The 17,974-nt window shown below is 46.4% G+C and overlaps 1 protein-coding gene across 1 annotated transcript in view; it reads left to right on the top strand.

The window, feature by feature from the left end:
* LOC122939509 (patched domain-containing protein 3-like) overlaps nucleotides 1-17,974 on the top strand; it is a 60,368-nt gene that overhangs the window by 23,687 nt on the left and 18,707 nt on the right. The window contains exon 3 of the mRNA XM_044295577.1: nucleotides 8,911-9,032. Within this exon, the coding sequence (XP_044151512.1) occupies nucleotides 8,911-9,032 (122 nt within the window). The remainder of the gene's footprint in view (nucleotides 1-8,910; nucleotides 9,033-17,974) is intronic.

Raw genomic sequence — 17,974 nt, 5'->3', positions numbered from 1 at the left:
CTCTCTCCTCTGCCTGGGTGCTGGGCCTAAATTTTTGAAAATGGACTCTTACAGTGCTGGGTGACGTGAAGCCTGATTTTCTGCTATGACATGCAGACTGATTCTCTGCTGACATGAAGCCAGATCCTCAGTTACGGGACCTCTCTCCTCTGCCTGTGTGCTGGGCCTAAATATATGCCAATGGACTGTTGCAGTGGTGGCTGATGTGAAGCCTCATTCTCTGCTATGACATGCAGACTAATTCTCTGCTGACATGAAGCCAGATTGTCTGTTACGGGACCTCTCTCCTCTGCCTGGGTGCTGGGCCTAAATTTATGACAATGGACTGTTGCAGTGGTGTCAAGGAACCATGAACCAGACGTACAACAAGAGATAAGTGGAAGTAAGAAGGCTTTATTGAAAATCAAGCTGTAAGCAAAAGTCCAAACGGATGGCTAAACCGAAGCAGGGTCTTGCGTAGACAGAGGTCAGGAACCAGGGGGGTGGTCAGACGAAGCCTGGATCAGGAACCAGCAGGGTAGTCAGACGAAGCCAGGATCAGGAACCAACGGGGTAGTCAGACGAGGCCAGGATCCGTAACCAGAAGCAGCAGCAGTCTTAGAAGCATGTGAACACAGGAGGACCAAGCAAGGAACTGAAGCCACAGACCTCCTATATATATGAGCTAGGCATCCAGCTCCTCCCAGTGGGAAGGAGAAGCCGCAGGGTGGGAGGCTACAAGAAACCCAGAAACCAAGATGGCCGCCAGCACATGTCAAACGAAGGAGAACAGTGAGAAGGTAAGACCATGACAGTACCTCCCCCTCAAGGGCCCCTCCTCCGCGGAGTAAGGAACGGTTTCTGAGGGAAGCGTGCGTGGAAGGCTCGGAGCAAAGCAGGAGCATGGACATCTGCGGAGGGAACCCAGGAACGCTCCTCTGGACCATAACCACGCCAATGGACCAAAAACTGCAACCGACCGCGGACCAGGCGTGAGTCCAGGATATTGCTCACCTCATATTCCTCACGATTGCCCACTTGGACCGGACGGGGCCGAGGAACCGAGGAAGTGAAACGATTACACACCAATGGCTTCAACAGGGAGACATGAAACACGTTGGAGATCCGCATGCCAGGAGGAAGCGCAAGGGCATAGGCTACCGGGTTTACCCTGCGAAGCACTCGGAAGGGACCAACAAAGCGAGGCGCCAGCTTGGGAGTGGGCACTCGAAGGTTGAGGTTGCGGGTGGACAACCATACACGGTCTCCGACCTGGTAGGAAGGAGCGGGCGCTCGTCTGCGATCAGCCTGGAGTCTCTGGCGCTGCGCAGAGACCTCAAGGGACCTCTGGATCTGTACCCAAGAAGCACGTAGGACGGAAAGGTGATCCTCCACAGCCGGAATATCCTGGGGAGAGAATACCTCCGGTAACACGGCAGGTTGGAACCCATAATTGGCCATGAAGGGAGACGTCCCAGAGGAAGAGTTCACCGCCGTGTTCCTGGCAAACTCAGCCCAAGGCAGGAGGTCAACCCAATTGTCTTGGTGATCGGAGACATAGCAACGAAGGAATTGCTCCAAGGCCTGATTGGATCGTTCTGCGGCCCCATTGGACTGAGGGTGGTAGGCCGAGGAGAAAGAGAGATGAATCCCCAACTGGGAGCAAAAGGCGCGCCAGAACCTGGACACAAACTGACTCCCCCGATCCGACACAATCTCCTTGGGCAAACCGTGCAACCGGAAGACCTCCCTGGCGAAAATCGTGGCCAACTCTTGTGCAGAGGGTAACTTCTTGAGAGGAACACAGTGGCACATTTTGGAAAACCGATCCACAATCATGAGAATGACCGTATGGCCTCGGGATGCAGGGAGGTCCACAATGAAATCCATCCCCAGGTGTGACCATGGGCGCTCCCCGGTGGCTATGGGTTGCAAAAGGCCCAACGGAAGGTGCCGAGGGGACTTACTCTGGGCACAAACGGAGCATGCCGCTACATATGCGGCGATGTCGGAACGTAGAGAAGGCCACCAGAACAGACGTGAAACAGCCCAGGACAGCTGATTCTTTCCAGGATGCCCCGCGGCCTTGGAGTTATGGTAGGTTCGCAACAACCGAGTGCGCAACTCCTCAGGCACAAAACACCTGCCGTTGGGTCTCCCAGAGGGAGCACCAGATTGAGCCGCCAAAATCTGCTCACCCAGGGGAGAGGTCAGGCTGGTGCGAATGGCGGCCAGGATCTGATTCGGAGGTATGACCGAAGTCGGAATCGACTCCTCCCCGGACAGCTCGGAGTACTGCCGTGATAAGGCATCCGCTCTGATGTTCTTGGAACCGGGTAGGTAGGAGACCACGTAATTAAAACGTGACAAGAACAGAGCCCATCTGGCCTGACGTGGTGTCAATCTCTTGGCCTCAGAAAGGTAGGTCAGATTCTTGTGGTCCGTCAGGATGAGAACCGGAACCACCGAACCCTCGAGCAAGTGCCTCCATTCTTTAAGGGCCTGCACGATGGCCAATAACTCCCTGTCACCAATCTGATAGTTGCACTCCGCGGAAGACAGTTTCCGGGAGTAAAACCCACAAGGAAGCAGAGGACCCTCTGGTGTTCTACGCTGAGACAGAAGGGCGCCTACTCCCGTCTCAGACGCGTCCACCTCGAGGACAAAGGGCAACCCAGGGTTGGGATGCGACAGAATCGGAGCCGACACAAAGGCGGACTTTAGAGCCTCAAAAGCTCGGATGGCCTCGAGCGGCCAGACCTGGAAATTACTGCCCTTCCTGGTCAGATCCGTGAGAGGCTTGGCTAGCATAGAAAAGTCCCTGATGAACTTCCGATAATAATTGGCGAAGCCCAAAAAGCGCTGCAGGGCACGGAGACCACTGGGCTGGGGCCACTGTAAGACAGCCGAAACCTTCTCAGGATCCATGGAGAACCCCTCAGCGGAAATGATGTAACCTAAGAAGGTTACCTGGGATCGGTGAAATTCGCATTTCTCAAGCTTACCGAACAGCCTGTTCTCTCGTAACCGTTGCAACACTCGTCTGACATCCATAATGTGGGCCTCCATGGATTCAGAATATACCAAGATGTCATCCAAATAGACCACCACACACTGCTGCAACAGGTCACGGAAAACATCGTTGATGAATTCCTGGAAGACTGCGGGCGCATTGCACAACCCAAAGGGCATAACCAAGGATTCATAATGACCGGTCCTGGTGTTAAACGCGGTCTTCCACTCATCGCCCGCCTTGATCCTTACCAGGTTATATGCCGCCCTCAGGTCGAGTTTGGTAAAGACCGTGGCCCCTTTGAGGCGATCGAACAGCTCGGAAATCAAGGGTATCGGGTAAGCGTTCTTGATCGTGATGCGATTGAGACCCCTGTAATCGATGCAAGGCCTCAACTCACCGCCCTTCTTTTTCACAAAGAAAAATCCAGCCCCTGCCGGGGACGAGGATTTGCGAATGTGTCCGCGTGAAAGCGCCTCCCTCACGTACTCCTCCATGGCCTCATTCTCCGCTACCGACAGTGGATAGACTTTGCCACGAGGAGGAACGGCACCAGATTGTAACTCTATGGCACAATCGTATGGGCGGTGCGGAGGTAGGGCAACCGCGCGCACCTTATCGAATACATCCCGGTACTCTTCGTATTCAGGAGGCAACAGAGAGTCCGAGGAAGTACACAGCAACTTGACAGGCCCATGGATGCAACTAGCCCCACACTGCGGTGACCACGAGAGGATCTCGGCCGATCTCCAATCGAAAGTCGGATTATGCTTCTGGAGCCAGGGGTACCCCAAGACCACCGAGTAGTGTGGAGACGAAATCACCTGGAGACAGACCGACTCTCTGTGAACGGCACCAATGGCTATCCCCACTGGAAGGGTCTCATGAGTCACGTGTGGCGGCAGAAGGGGTCTGCCGTCTATCGCCTCAAGAGCCAGTGGGGAACCTCGAGGCTGCAGAGGAATGGAATTGGCGGCAGCGAACACACTATCAATGAACAAACCACCAGCACCAGAGTCCACCAACGCCTGGGTCGTCACCGAGCCCCCGACCCAGGAGAGGACAACAGTGATCAGTGGTTTGTCAACACGGGAAACCGGGGACGAGGAGACTCCACCCAAGATCTGCCCCCGACAGGATCTCAGGTGCGAGCGTTTCCCGGACGGTTCGGACATGCCAACCGAAAATGCCCACCGAGACCACAGTACATGCATCGGCCCTCGCGTCTCCGGAGTACCCTCTCCCCCTCGGACAGGCGAGCAAACCCCAGCTGCATGGGTTCACCCCCAGACAAGTCATCCCCAGGAGGCGTGGGAGGAGAGGGAGGCACGGGTGGGACAGCAAACGTAGGCGCCAATCTGTTAGAAGACCTCCGCAGGCTCTCCTTAAAGGAAGGTCTCTCCCTGAGTCTGGTGTCAATCAAAATCAGGAAAGAAATAAGAGACTCGAGCTCCACTGGTAGGTCCTTAGCTGCAACCTCATCCTTCAAGGCATCCGAGAGACCATGAGAGAAAGCAGCGACCAGAGCCTCATTATTCCAGCCCACCTCTGCTGCCAGGGTACGAAACTCAATGGCGTATTCAGCTACGGATCGTGAACCCTGTCTGATGGACATAAGGAGCTTCGCAGCAGAGGCAGCACGAGCCGGCACATCGAATACCTTCCGAAGAGAAGCAACAAAACCGGAAAACTCGGCAACCACCGGATTGTTGTTCTCCCATAAAGGGCTGGCCCAGGCCAAGGCCTTGTCCGAGAGCAGCGAGATCAAGAAGCCCACCTTTGATCTCTCAGTAGGAAAGGCATGTGGCAGCAACTCGAAATAAATGCCCACCTGGTTAAGGAAACCTCGGCACTGAGTTGGCTCTCCCCCAAAGCGCTGTGGAAGGGGGGCAGAACCGGTCATACCCCGAGACACCGCAGGCGCAGCAACAGGTGTCGGGGTAGACTCTGGCGCAACAACCGGAGCGGCAGTAGGAGCGGGCCCAGGAGCGACAACCGACCCATCGGCAACGGAAGCGAAATGAGCCGTGCGTTCAAGCAGGGTTTGCAACGCCACAGCGAACCGACCCAACAGGTGATCCTGCTGATCAAGTCTGGCAACCAGCGTAGGTAGCGAGGATGGCCCTGTACCGTCAGAATTCATGGCTTGGTCCTAATGTCAAGGAACCATGAACCAGACGTACAACAAGAGATAAGTGGAAGTAAGAAGGCTTTATTGAAAATCAAGCTGTAAGCAAAAGTCCAAACGGATGGCTAAACCGAAGCAGGGTCTTGCGTAGACAGAGGTCAGGAACCAGGGGGTGGTCAGACGAAGCCTGGATCAGGAACCAGCAGGGTAGTCAGACGAAGCCAGGATCAGGAACCAACGGGGTAGTCAGACGAGGCCAGGATCAGGAACCAGAAGCAGCAGCAGTCTTAGAAGCATGTGAACACAGGAGGACCAAGCAAGGAACTGAAGCCACAGACCTCCTATATATATGAGCTAGGCATCCAGCTCCTCCCAGTGGGAAGGAGAAGCCGCAGGGTGGGAGGCTACAAAAAACCCAGAAACCAAGATGGCCGCCAGCACATGTCAAACGAAGGAGAACAGTGGAAGGTAAGACCATGACAAGTGGTGGGTGACGTGAAGCCTGATTCTCTGCTATGATATGAAGACTGATTCTCTGCTGACATGAAGCCAGATCCTCTGTTACGGGACCTCTCTCCTCTGCCTGGGTGCTGGGCCTAAATTTATGAAAATGGACTGTTGCAGTGGTGGTTGACGTGAAGCCTGATTCTCTGCTATGATATGAAGACTGATTCTCTGCTGACATGAAGCCAGATCCTCTGTTACGGGACCTCTCTCCTCTGCCTGGGTGCTGGGCCTAAATATCTGACAATGGACTGTTGCATTGGTGGCTGACGTAAAGCCTGATTCTCTGCTATGACATGCAGACTAATTCTCTGCTGACATGAAGCCAGATTGTCTGTTACGGGACCTCTCTCCTCTGCCTGGGTGCTGGGCCTAAATTTATGAAAATGGACTGTTGCAGTGGTGGGTGACGTGAAGCCTGATTCTCTGCTATGACATGAAGACTGATTCTCTGCTGACATGAAGCCAGATTGTCTGTTACGGGACCTCTCTCCTCTGCCTGGGTGCCGGGGCCTAAATATCTGAGAATGGACTGTTATGGGACCTCTCTCCAATTCATTTTGGTTAATTTTTATTTATTTAATTTTTATTTTAATTAATTTCCCTATCCACATTTGTTTGCAGGGGATTTACCTACATGTTGCTGCCTTTTGCAGCCCTCTAGCCCTTTCCTGGGCTGTTTTACAGCCGTTTTAGTGCCGAAAAGTTCGGGTCCCCATTGACTTCAATGGGGTTCGGGTTCGGGACGAAGTTCGGATCGGGTTCGGATCCCGAACCCGAACATTTTCGGGAAGTTCGGCCGAACTTCTCGAACCCGAACATCCAGGTGTTCGCTCAACTCTAGTCATTAGTTCAAAAATCCTGTAAAACCACTTTAATCATGTCTACTCTTAGACGTCTCTTCTTAAGACTAAGTAAGTTTAATTCCTCTAATCTTTCCTCATTACTAAGACCTTCCATCAGTTTAGTCGCTCTTCTTAGTACTTTTTTCCAGCTCCAGGGCATCCTTACTGTTAACCGATGCCCAAAACTGAACTGCATATTCCAGGTGAGGCAGCACCAGATCTTTGTAAAGTGTTATCTTTACATCCCTTTCTCGCGAGTCCATGCCTCTTAATACCTGACAATATTCTGCTAGTCTTAGAGGCAGCTTATTGACATTGCATCATGCTGTTAATTAGTCTACGATGATATACAAATACACCCAAATCCTTCTCAACAAAAGACGCTCCCAGTTTTAGTCCCTCTAGGACATATGACATATTTTAGTATCATATGTGCTAGTTTTTGTACCCAGATACATAACTTTACATTCATCCACATTTAATCTCATTTGCCAAGTGGATGCCCAAACAATTAGAGTGCCCAAGTCAGTTTGTAGTTTATGGACATCTTCCATAAACTGCACAATACTACATAGCTTGGTAATTATTCCATCCTCTATATCATTAAAAAATAAATAATAGGGGACCTAGAACTGAACCACTTATAAACCGGGACCATGTAGATTAAGAGTTCATTCACACGTCCCAAACTGTTTTGCGGTCCACAAATAGCGGATCCGCAAAACACGGACATCAGCCATGTGTGTTCCGCATTTTGCGGACCGCAAAGGGCCAGCACTATACTAGAAATGCCTTTTCTTGTCCGTGTCTGTGGACAAGAATAGGACATGTATTTTTTTGTGGGGCCACGGAACGGAAGTGCGGTAGCGGACCGCACACTGTCCCATTGAAAATGAATGGGTCCGCACCCGCTCCGCAAAATTGCGTAATGGATGCGGACCCATTTAGCGGACGTGTAAATGGACCCTAAGAATCATTTATTTTGGGGATTTATTTTTTCTTGCTCTCTTTAGTCAGCAGCCGTTTATTTTGTATTTTTGCAGAATCTATTTCTTTTTTCCCTTTGTAAATTTCAAAGGCTACGGTTGACCTCTCCAACTTGTATTTTAAAATGCCCTTTTGTTGTTTATTGCACTTTTTACAGTAACTGAAAGCCTTATGAGGTTTAATTCTAGCCTTATATACTTTTTACCTATAGAAATACATTTTGCAGTGTAATTACCCTAAGTAGATTTAAAGTTCTCCATATTAATCCTCTTTTTTTAATAGCTGCTGCCAGTCTATGCCCTGAAATGCTGCCTTCAACCTAGCGATAGGTCATCAGTATTAAAATCCCATAAAACCCCTTTTTACTGCTACTTTTTTGGAGAGTAGTTTGGATCCATTGACTCAAGACTCCTCTTCTATATAGGAGCTCCTTCTTTATCCAGTGTGCACCCCCATATTTATCTTAGATCATACATTTTAGGCTTTATTCAAATTTGCATCAAATCCACCAGTGTGCAGTTTTTTAATTGTCAGAATAATATAGCATACTTGGCTAATCTGCCTGCCCTACAAATAGAAACACGATGGAAGCTAAGTAAATCTCATTAAAGGGGTTTTCCAGTACTTTGATATTGATAACCTGTCCTTAGAATAGGCCATCAATATCAGAATGGTAGGGGTCTAACAGCCAGCAACTCAACATTTAGCTGTTTTTGGGCAGCTGCCAGTGCTGGAAACCATACAGAGGATGGAGCTAGTCTAGTATTCCAGACCTAGGGGTACTACAATTTGTATATTGTTTATATTGTTATATATTATGTATCTCATTGTTTGATTCTGGCTGTAGCTACCAGCAAGAAAGGGATTGCAAATGCTGGCAAAGAGCAGGGCTTACCACCCTGTTCCTCTCCTCCTGGTAGAAATGAGCAGGTCCTGTCCAGAGACAGAGGGGAGAGGAGGAAACTTGTTAAGCTCCTGCTCCTGATACAAATTTTTCAGAGAGAACCAAACCAATTTCCCTCAAGTAAAGCCTTGAGATTCCAGAGAGCAGTGTGGACTGCTACCATCATCATTTAAGACACTGCTTAAATGACCACTAGGCCAGTATCACCTAAGTGCTGAATTGCCACCAACCAACCTGCTCCATATCCTCAATAACCCCAATACAATAATCACAGAAATCCAGCAGGTTTGAAATATGACTATCATGTTGCAGTTTTAGCAACTGGTGGGTCACAACAGTAACCCATTCACTTTCATTATTTACAATGCAGGCAGCGCTACACTGTCACCTTTGGCAACTAAAGTCATCATGTTGCCGAAATCTAAACCAACATGGAAATGTTTCTCTATATTTTTCTGTAAAAATATTATAGTCAGTAGTTAGCATAATGGTTGTTTTTCCTCACAAAAAAATTAACTATAACATAACATGTATCTATTTTTTATACTAGGTATCTTATTTCACGTCAGTATCACGACAGCAGGAATTTGATGGCACAACAAAGACTATAATTCCGTTGTTTTCTATTACCTATTTTGTCACCATATTTTTTTCCATCATGTCCTGTGTAAGGTAAGGTAATTTGTGTAATAAAATACATCATGTGTAGAGATAAGCAAAGTATTGGAAAATTCGATTCGGCTGCTTTGCCAAACTTTACAAAAAAAAAATTGCGTCTCGTGGCGGGTGGGCCTCCGCCATCTTGCTTGAAGATTTGAGTTGACGTCATCACGGCCAAGATGACGCCATCATGCTGGCTGGTGGACTTCGATTTGCTTAAGGCCTCTTGCACACAAATTACAGTCACAAAGAACATTTATTTTTATGCAGTGGGTGCAATGACAGGGAGCGGAGATTGCACCACTCCCCGTCATTGTATCCCTCAGATGACGCATTCATACATGATCGCAGCATCTCATGTACATAACACAGTGTAAAATTTTAAAATCATTACTTACTTAATCAATTTGCTCTTGGTGGGTGGGCCTTTGCCATCTTGCTTGAAGATTTTCGATGCCTGAGTTGACGTCATCACACCCAAGATGACGCCATCATGCTGGCCGGTGGACTTCGATTTGCTTAAGGCCTCTTGCACACTAAAGTTTTTTTTCCGGACTGTATACGGAACCATTTACTTCAATGGATCCGCTAATAAAAAGAAAAAGGTACTCTGTATGTCTTCCGTTTACATAGACCCCTATCTCAGACCTCCAGACCAGACCCCCATATCAGACCTCAGACAAGACCCCCATATCAGACCTCCAGACCACCATTAGACCTCCAGACCCCCACTAGACATCCAGATTCCAGACCCCCATATCTGACTTCCATAAGACCTCCAGACCCCCCAGTCCGACCTCCAGACCCCCAATCAGGACCCCATTAGACCTCCAGACCACCCAGTCAGACCTCCAGCCCCCATTAGACCACTCCAGACCCCCGATCAGACTCCCATTAGACCTCCAGACCCCCAGTCAGATCTCCAGACCCCCATTAGACCACCCCAGACCTCCAGTCAGATATCAAGCGCTTCTCTCCCCCTCCTCCTGCAGACTAGTGAGCGCTTTTATTATGGAAGCGCTCGCTAGTATTCCCTTTATAAGATGCACTGCATCTTATTAAGGGAAAAGCAATGAGTGCTTCCATCTGTATTAATGGTAGCTCTCATTTCTTTTGTTCTGGCACCCCCCTGGGCACGCCACTGTCTCTATCCGTTGTATAGTGGATGGAGATGGACACTGCAGTACTGCTGTCAATCATTTAAATTAAGAACTAAGTAGTGAACTGAGGTACAGTGCCTTGCAAAAGTATTCACCCCCCTTGACTTTTTTAGTATTTTGTTGCCTCACAACCTGGAATTAAAATGGATTGTTTGAGGATTTGCATAATTTCATTTACAGAACATGCCCACAACTTTGAAGATGTTTTTTTTTTTACTGTTAAGCAAACAACAAATAGGACAAAATGACAGAAAAAGTCAATGTGCATAACTATTCATCCCCCTAAAGTCAATACTTTGTAGAGTCACCTATTGCGGCCATCACAGCTCCAAGTCGCTTTGGATAAGTCTCTATAAGCCTGCCACATCTTACCACTGGGATTTTTGCCCATTCCTCCTTGCAAAACTGCTCCAGCTCCTTCAAGTTGGTTGGTTTGCGCTCAACTCTGACCAGTTTCCCAGTCCCCCCAGCATGATGCTGCCACCACCATGTCTCACTGGGGATGGTGTTCTTTGGGTGATGTGATGTGTTGGGTTTGAGCCAGACATAGTGTTTTCTTTGGCTGAAAAGTTCAATTTTAGTCTCATCAGACCAGAGCACCTTCCTCCATACATTTTGGGAGTCTCCCAAATGCCTTTTCGCAAACTCACAACATGCCTTTTTGTTTTTAGCTGAAAGTAATGGCTTTCTTCTGGCCACTCTGCCATAAAGCCGAACTCTATGGAGCGTACGGCTTATTCTCGTCCTATGTACAGATCCTCCAGTCTCTGCTGTGGAACTCTGCAGCTCCTCCAGGGTTACCTTAGGTCGCTGTGCTGCCTCTCGGATTAATGCCCTCCTTGCCGGTCCGTGAGTTTTGGTGGGCGGCCATCTCTTGGCAGGTTTGCTGTTGTGCCATGTTCTTTCCATTTGGTTATGATAGATTTGATGGTGCTCCTGGGCATCATCAAAGATTTGGATATTTTTTTATAACCTAACCCTGACTTGTACTTCTCAACAACATTGTCCCTTACTTGTTTGGAGAGTTCCTTGGTCTTCATGGCAGTGTTTGGTTAGTGATGCCTCTTGCTAAGGTGTTGCAGCCTTTGGGGCCTTTCAAAAAAAGGTGTGTATATGTAATGACAGATCATGTGACACTTAGATTGCACACAGGTGACATCATTTCACTAATTATGTGACTTCTGAAGGTAATTGGTTGCACCAGAGCTTTTTATGGTCTACCTAAAAAAGGGGGTGAATACATACGCACATGCCAATTTTCTGTTTTCTATTTCTAAACAATAGTTTTATTTATATATTTTTCTCATTTTACCTCACCAACTTAGACTATTGTGTTCTGATCCATCACATAAAATTCTGATTAAAAAACATTGAACTTAAGGCTGTAATGTAACAAAATGCAAAAAAAGTCAAGGGGGCTGAATACTTTTGCAAGGCACTGTATGTAGTTCTGGCACTGGACCTACTGCAGAACAGCTAATCGGCAGGGGAACGAGTGTCAAATCCCCGCCAATAACGTATTAATGGATTATCCTGAGTATAGAAAAATCCTGGACAAGTCCCATTTAAAGAGTTTGTCCAGGATATTACTATCCTCAGGATAATCCATCAATACATTATTGGTGGGATCTGACACTCGCTCCCCTGCCGATTAGATGTTCTGCAGTAGATGCAGCGCCAGAACTACATACCTCAGTTCACTACTTAGTTGTTAAGTGAAATGATGTCTGGACTTGTCTGGTTTAGTCCATATTTGTATATCTTATACAGTTACAATGTTGTATAATTTTGATTTAGTCTATGCTAAATAGGGTGGATTTTCCCCAGAGGTATTTACATTGTGGATTTTGCTGAAAAGTCCACAGATTTCCACTGTGGATTTTTTTCTGCAGCATATGGATGAAAATTCATAAACATTTATTCTACTTTGCTGGTGCTGTAATACACTATAGATATACTGACAAAAATTCTGTGGCACGGACATGCAGCATTTTCACCTAGTGTGAACATACCTCTGCATTGTGTTGTTCCTCTGTTATGCTTTCGGGAAATATATAAATACATTGAGAACTGGGCTTTACATTACCTTACTTAAAGGCTGCAGAGTTGTCTCTGTTTCCGACTTCTCTATTTTACAGGCCCTGGCTGCTTTCAGAATGAATGGACTAGTTGGCTTCTTTTCTGTTGCCCTACCTATTCTCTAAGGTGTTGTACCCTTCTTTTAAGTAGCAACAACCTCCGCTGGTTACTTGCAGGAATAAAGCCAGACTATGTCTCCAGCAGCAGCCACCAGCTCCCACTTTCATGTGCTGTCTAACCCTATGTGCACTTCTGCATTGTGAAATCCAGCAGGCTGTTCCAGCACCTGTTGGAGTGAGCCATATGTGGCATAGCCAGATAATTCTGTGAACCGCCACATCTTCATTGACTATATAAAGGGATCCGATAGGGATCTTGAAGCTTTCTGACATAAATACTGGCTTTTGTCTTTATTTACCCCCAAAAAAATGTCTCTACTGCTCTCTATTCCTGAGCTTCTGGAGCTGTGACAGGTGACAGTAAGTCAGGAAGATGCCAGTAGCATAAAGGTTAAGAAATGACAAGCTCAGATTCTTGTCTACAAATGCTCGCAGTTTAGTGAATAAGATCAATGAACTTGAGGCTATAATGACATCTGAGAATTTAGATGTAGTGGCTGTTACTGAGACGTGGTTCAAGGGGAGTAATGGCTGGGATATAACAATACCAGGGTTCTCTCTATACAGGAAAGACAGAGAAGGCAAAAAGGGGGAGGGGTGGCCCTGTATGTGAAAGATAGCATAAAATCTAATTTGATACAAGTTAGCGAGAACAATTTAGAGTCAGTTTGGGTTACCTTGCAGCTTGATAATCATAAGGTAATATATAGACCACCTAGCCAAGTCAAAGAATTTGATGATCTACTAGTTGAGGAAATAGCTAAAATGACATTGAAGGGGGAAGTTATCATTATGGGAGACTTCAATCTTCCTGATGTAAACTGGAAACCAAAATATCTAGTTCTGCCAGGAGTACAGATATTCTAAATTCCCTACTGGGATTATCTCTACAGCAAGTAGATGAGGAGCCAACCCGGAAGGAGGCCATTTTAGATTCACAAATGGGAATTTGGTATATGATATTACTGTAGGGGAAAGCTTGGGATCTAGTGATCACCAGTCAGTATGGTTTACTATAAGTACAGTGACTCAGTCACACCACACAAAAACAAAAGTTTTAGATTTTAGAAAAACTGACTTTTCTAAAATTAGATTAGTGGTATACGAGTCCCTATCAAACTGGAACAGTTTCATTGGAGTCCAGGAGAAATGGGACTTCTTAAAAGTGGCACTATTGAAGGCAACAGAAAATTGCATTAGGCTTGTCCGCAAAAGCAAAAAAAGGCTGAGACCACTGTGGTACTCAGCAGAAGTGGCCAAAATCATTAAAAACAAAAAGATAGCATTTAGGAATTATATAAAAAAACAAAAGTTACTGAGACGCAATTATTAGGCATATTTGTGTGGTCATCAGGCTGAGCTTCTGGCCGAGAGACAAATTTTCCTGTAAAACCTGAAAACCTGGCAGTTAGGTGGGCCCTGAGGACTTGAGTTGAGGAACACTGTTCTAGAGCGTGTGTTTTTCACATAGCCTTGGCTCCATAGATGTGAATAGTGCTTGCATGAAAAACAGAATGTACCTGGATGCAATACGGATACAATTTGTTTTTCACTGATGGTTGCTAGGACATGTGAATCATTATTCTTAAGTTTTTCTTCATGCTTGTGAAAAAGGCATCCATTCGGAAAAAACGCACACATTGCATGGAAAACCATCCGTTTTTATCTTGAACAGATCCTGACACAATTCATATTGCTCACGTGAAAGAGCCTTATCAGGTGATTGTAAGATATTACCTCATCCCATGTATTATTATTCTGTGGATAATACAATTGCTCAGTAGATGGCAGCAAACCTTAGTGTTGTTCCTCACTCACGCTTTTGCTAATGCACACATTATATATATATATATATATATATATATATATATATATATGTATACAGTGGATATGTGACAAAGGTGAGACAAAGATAAATCATTTCAGAACTTTTTTCCACCTTTAATGTGACCTATAAACTATACAACTCAATTGAAAAACAAACTGAAATCTTTTAGGTAGAGGGAATAAAAAATATAAAAATAAAATAATATGGTTTCACACCCTTAAACTAATACTTTGTTAAAGCACCTTTTGATTTTATTACAGCACTCAGTCTTTTTGGGTATCAGTCTATTAGCATGGCACATTTTGACCTGGCAAGATTTGCCCACTCTTCTTTGCAAAAACACTCTGTCAATCTGTCAGATTGTGAGGGCATCTCCTGTGCACAGCCCTCTTCAGATCACCCCACAGATTTTCAATCGGATTCAGGTCTGGGCTCTGGCTGGGCCATTCCAAAACTTTAATCTTGTTCTGGTGAAGCCATTCCTTTGTTGATTTGGATGTATGCTTTGGGTCGCTGTCATGCTGAAATATGAAGTTCCTCTTCATGTTCAGCTTTCGAGCAGAAGCCTGAAGGTTTTGGGCCAATATTGACTGGTATTTGTAACTATTCATAATTCCCTCTAGCTTAATTAAGGCCCCAGTTCCAGCTGAAGATAAACAGCCCCAAAGCATGATGATGCTGCCACCACCATGCTTCACTGTGGGAATGGTGTTCTTTTGGTGATGTGCAGTGTTGTTTTTGCGCCAAACATATCTTTTGGAATTATGGCCAAAAAGTTCAACCTTGGTTTCATCAGACCATAACACCATTTCCCACATGCTTTTGGGAGACTTCAGATGTGTTTTTGCAAAATGTAGCCTGGGTTGGATGTTTTTCTTCATAAGAAAAGGCTTGTGTCTTGCCACTCTACTCCATAGCCCAGACATATGAAGAATACGGGAGATTGTTGTCACATGTACCACACAGCCAGTACTTGCTAGATATTCCTGCAGCTCCTTTAATGTTGCTGTAGGCCTCTTGGTCACCTCCCAGACCAGTTTTCTTCTCGTATTTTCATCAATTTTGGAGGGACATCCAGTTCTTGGTGATGTCACTGTTGTGCCATATTTTCTCCACTTGATGTGTTCACAGTGTTCCATAGTATATATCTAATGCCTTGGAAATTCTTTTTTACCCTTCTCCTGACTGATACCTTTTAACAATGAGATCCCTCTGATGCTTTGGAAGCTCTCTGTGGACCATGGCTTTTGCTGTGGGATGCGACTAAGAAAATTTCAGGAAAGACCAACTAGAGCAGCTGAACTTTATTTGTGGTTAATCAGAGGCACTTTAAATAATGGCAGGTGTATGCTGACTCATATTTAACATGATTTTGAATGTGAGTGCTTAATTCTGAACACAGCTACATCCCCAGTTATAAGGGTGTGCACACTTATGCAACCACATTATTTTAGGTTTTTTTGTTTTCTTCCCTCCACCTCAAAGATTTCAGTTTGTTTTTCAATTGAGTGGTACAGCTTATAGGTCACATTAAAGGTGTAAAAAGTTCTGAAATGACTTATCTTTGTCTCATTTTTTTACAGCACAGAAACCTAACATTTTAACATGGGTGTGTAGACTTTTTATATCCACTGTGTGTGTATATATATATATATATATATATATATATATATACTGTATATATTACTCACAAAAGGTAAGGGATATTTGGCTTTTACCCTTTATTGAAATAAATGCAAACACCAGTGGTGGGTATACCCCCACAAAAAATGGCAGTGTCTCAAAAACTTGTCATGTGTCCTTTAGCATCAATTGCAGCTTGAAGAACAATGTATCATGCTGTTCACAAGTCAACTTATTGTCTGCTGAGGCATGGCATCCCACTCTTCTTATAGAGACGGCCTGCAGTCATTGAGGTTCTGGGGTATAAAGTTAAGAGCTTATACACGGCAAATCAGCTGATCCCATAGGTTTTCAAGTCTGGAGAAAGTGCAGGTGCAGCGGCCTTATCCTACCAGGGGTCCCTTAAAGTGGAAGGAGACCCTGGCCTGTTGTGATTCCACTTGCTTTGCAGCAGGCGATTGACAGCACCTGGAGTATTTCTTGCCCCTTTGGAGGTTTCTACAAAATATGTCCCTCTTATAGAGCAAGTAAACGTGACACCAGTTGTGGTTAAGCAATGAGAACATGGAGTCCCCTTTGTAGATGGTGATGTTGGTCCAGCAGCTTTTCCCTAATGATGCCACCTCGATGAGCTGGCGCATCGTCGTCCATGAAGATGAAATTAGGCCTGGGTTGTTCATGCAGAGGAACAATGATTGGATTAATGATGTTGTTCAACTAGTATGGGCTTGTCACTGTACCATTTACAAAGTTTAGGTCAGTTCTGTATTGAATAGACACACCTGCCCACACTGTAACACCAACACCACCACCAAAGGTTCATCTGGTGACAACAGTGGCTGATGCATAGTGTTCTCCTTCACGTCTCCAACATCGATGGCGGCCATCATTTCTGCTCAGCGTAAATCAACTTTCATCAGTAAACCGCATTGAAGCCCACTGGTACCTCGTCCAGCGTAGATTCTTCCTGGCCCATGCAAGACGATGATGCCTGTGCCAGGTGGTGTGGTCGGGTACCCCTGCAGGTCGTCTAGCATGCAGACCACGCTGATGTAAACGGTTTCAAATGGTCTGACATGACACTTGGGTGCCTCGCACCTCCCTTAAATGTGCCTAGAGTTGTGTGGCATTTATCATCCGATTCCACAGGGCATTGGTCACAATGAAGCGGTTATCAGTGTGGAATGTGGCCAAAGGATGTCCACTTCTATGTCTTTTCAAGTCTCTATGTATCTCTGTTGCAACCTGCTGAGCACGCTCTGTGACACTGTAAGCTCAATGGCCACTTCCGTCTGAGAACTTCCTGATTGAAGCCTCACATTGGCGAGGTACTGTTGATCAATTTTTAGGTGTTATCTTGGACCTATGATGTCAAAATGTGAACAGAATGTTGAAAAGGACCATTTAAAGGGAACCTGTCACCAGGATTTTGTGTATAGAGCTGAGGACATGGGTTGCTAGATGGCCGCTAGCACATCCGCAATACCCAGTCCCCATAACGTGGCTCTGTGTGCTTTTATTGTGTAAAAAAAACGATACATTGTGTTGATGACTCCTGCTGTTGCCACCCTCACCACTCTGTGACTGGGCCACTGTGTTGACTCCTCATGCTGTCGCCACTTCATCACTCTGTGACTGGGCCACTGTGTTGACTCCTCATGCTTTTGCCACCTCCCCCCTCTGTCACTGGGCCACTGTATTGACTTCTCATGCTGTTGCCACCCTCACCACTCTGTGACTGGGCCACTGTGTTGACGCCTCATGCTGTTGCCACCGTCACCACTCTGTGACTGGGCCACTGTGTTGACTCCTCATGCTGTCCCCCCTTAACCACTCTGTGACTGGACCATTATGTTGACTCCTCATGCTGTTTCCACCCTCACCACTCTGTGACTGCAATACCCAGTGACAGATTGGTGACGGTGGCAACAGCATGAGGAGTCAACACAATGGCCCAGTGACAGATTGGTGAGGGTGGCAACTGCATGAGGAGTCAACACAGGGCCCAAGTCACAGAGTGGGGAGGTGGGGGGGGCAAAAGCAGTGGCAGTAACAGCACAAGATAGTGGGTGGCAATAGGAGCACATGGAAGCAGGTGTGCGGCATCAGGCAGGTGTCAGCAACCAAATAGTGGCTGAATCAGGT

Source organism: Bufo gargarizans, chromosome 5, assembly GCF_014858855.1.
Source record: "Bufo gargarizans isolate SCDJY-AF-19 chromosome 5, ASM1485885v1, whole genome shotgun sequence".
NCBI classification, from domain to species: domain Eukaryota; kingdom Metazoa; phylum Chordata; class Amphibia; order Anura; family Bufonidae; genus Bufo; species Bufo gargarizans.
Note: the sequence above shows the minus strand (reverse complement) of the source record. Positions and strands in the feature narration are given on the sequence as shown.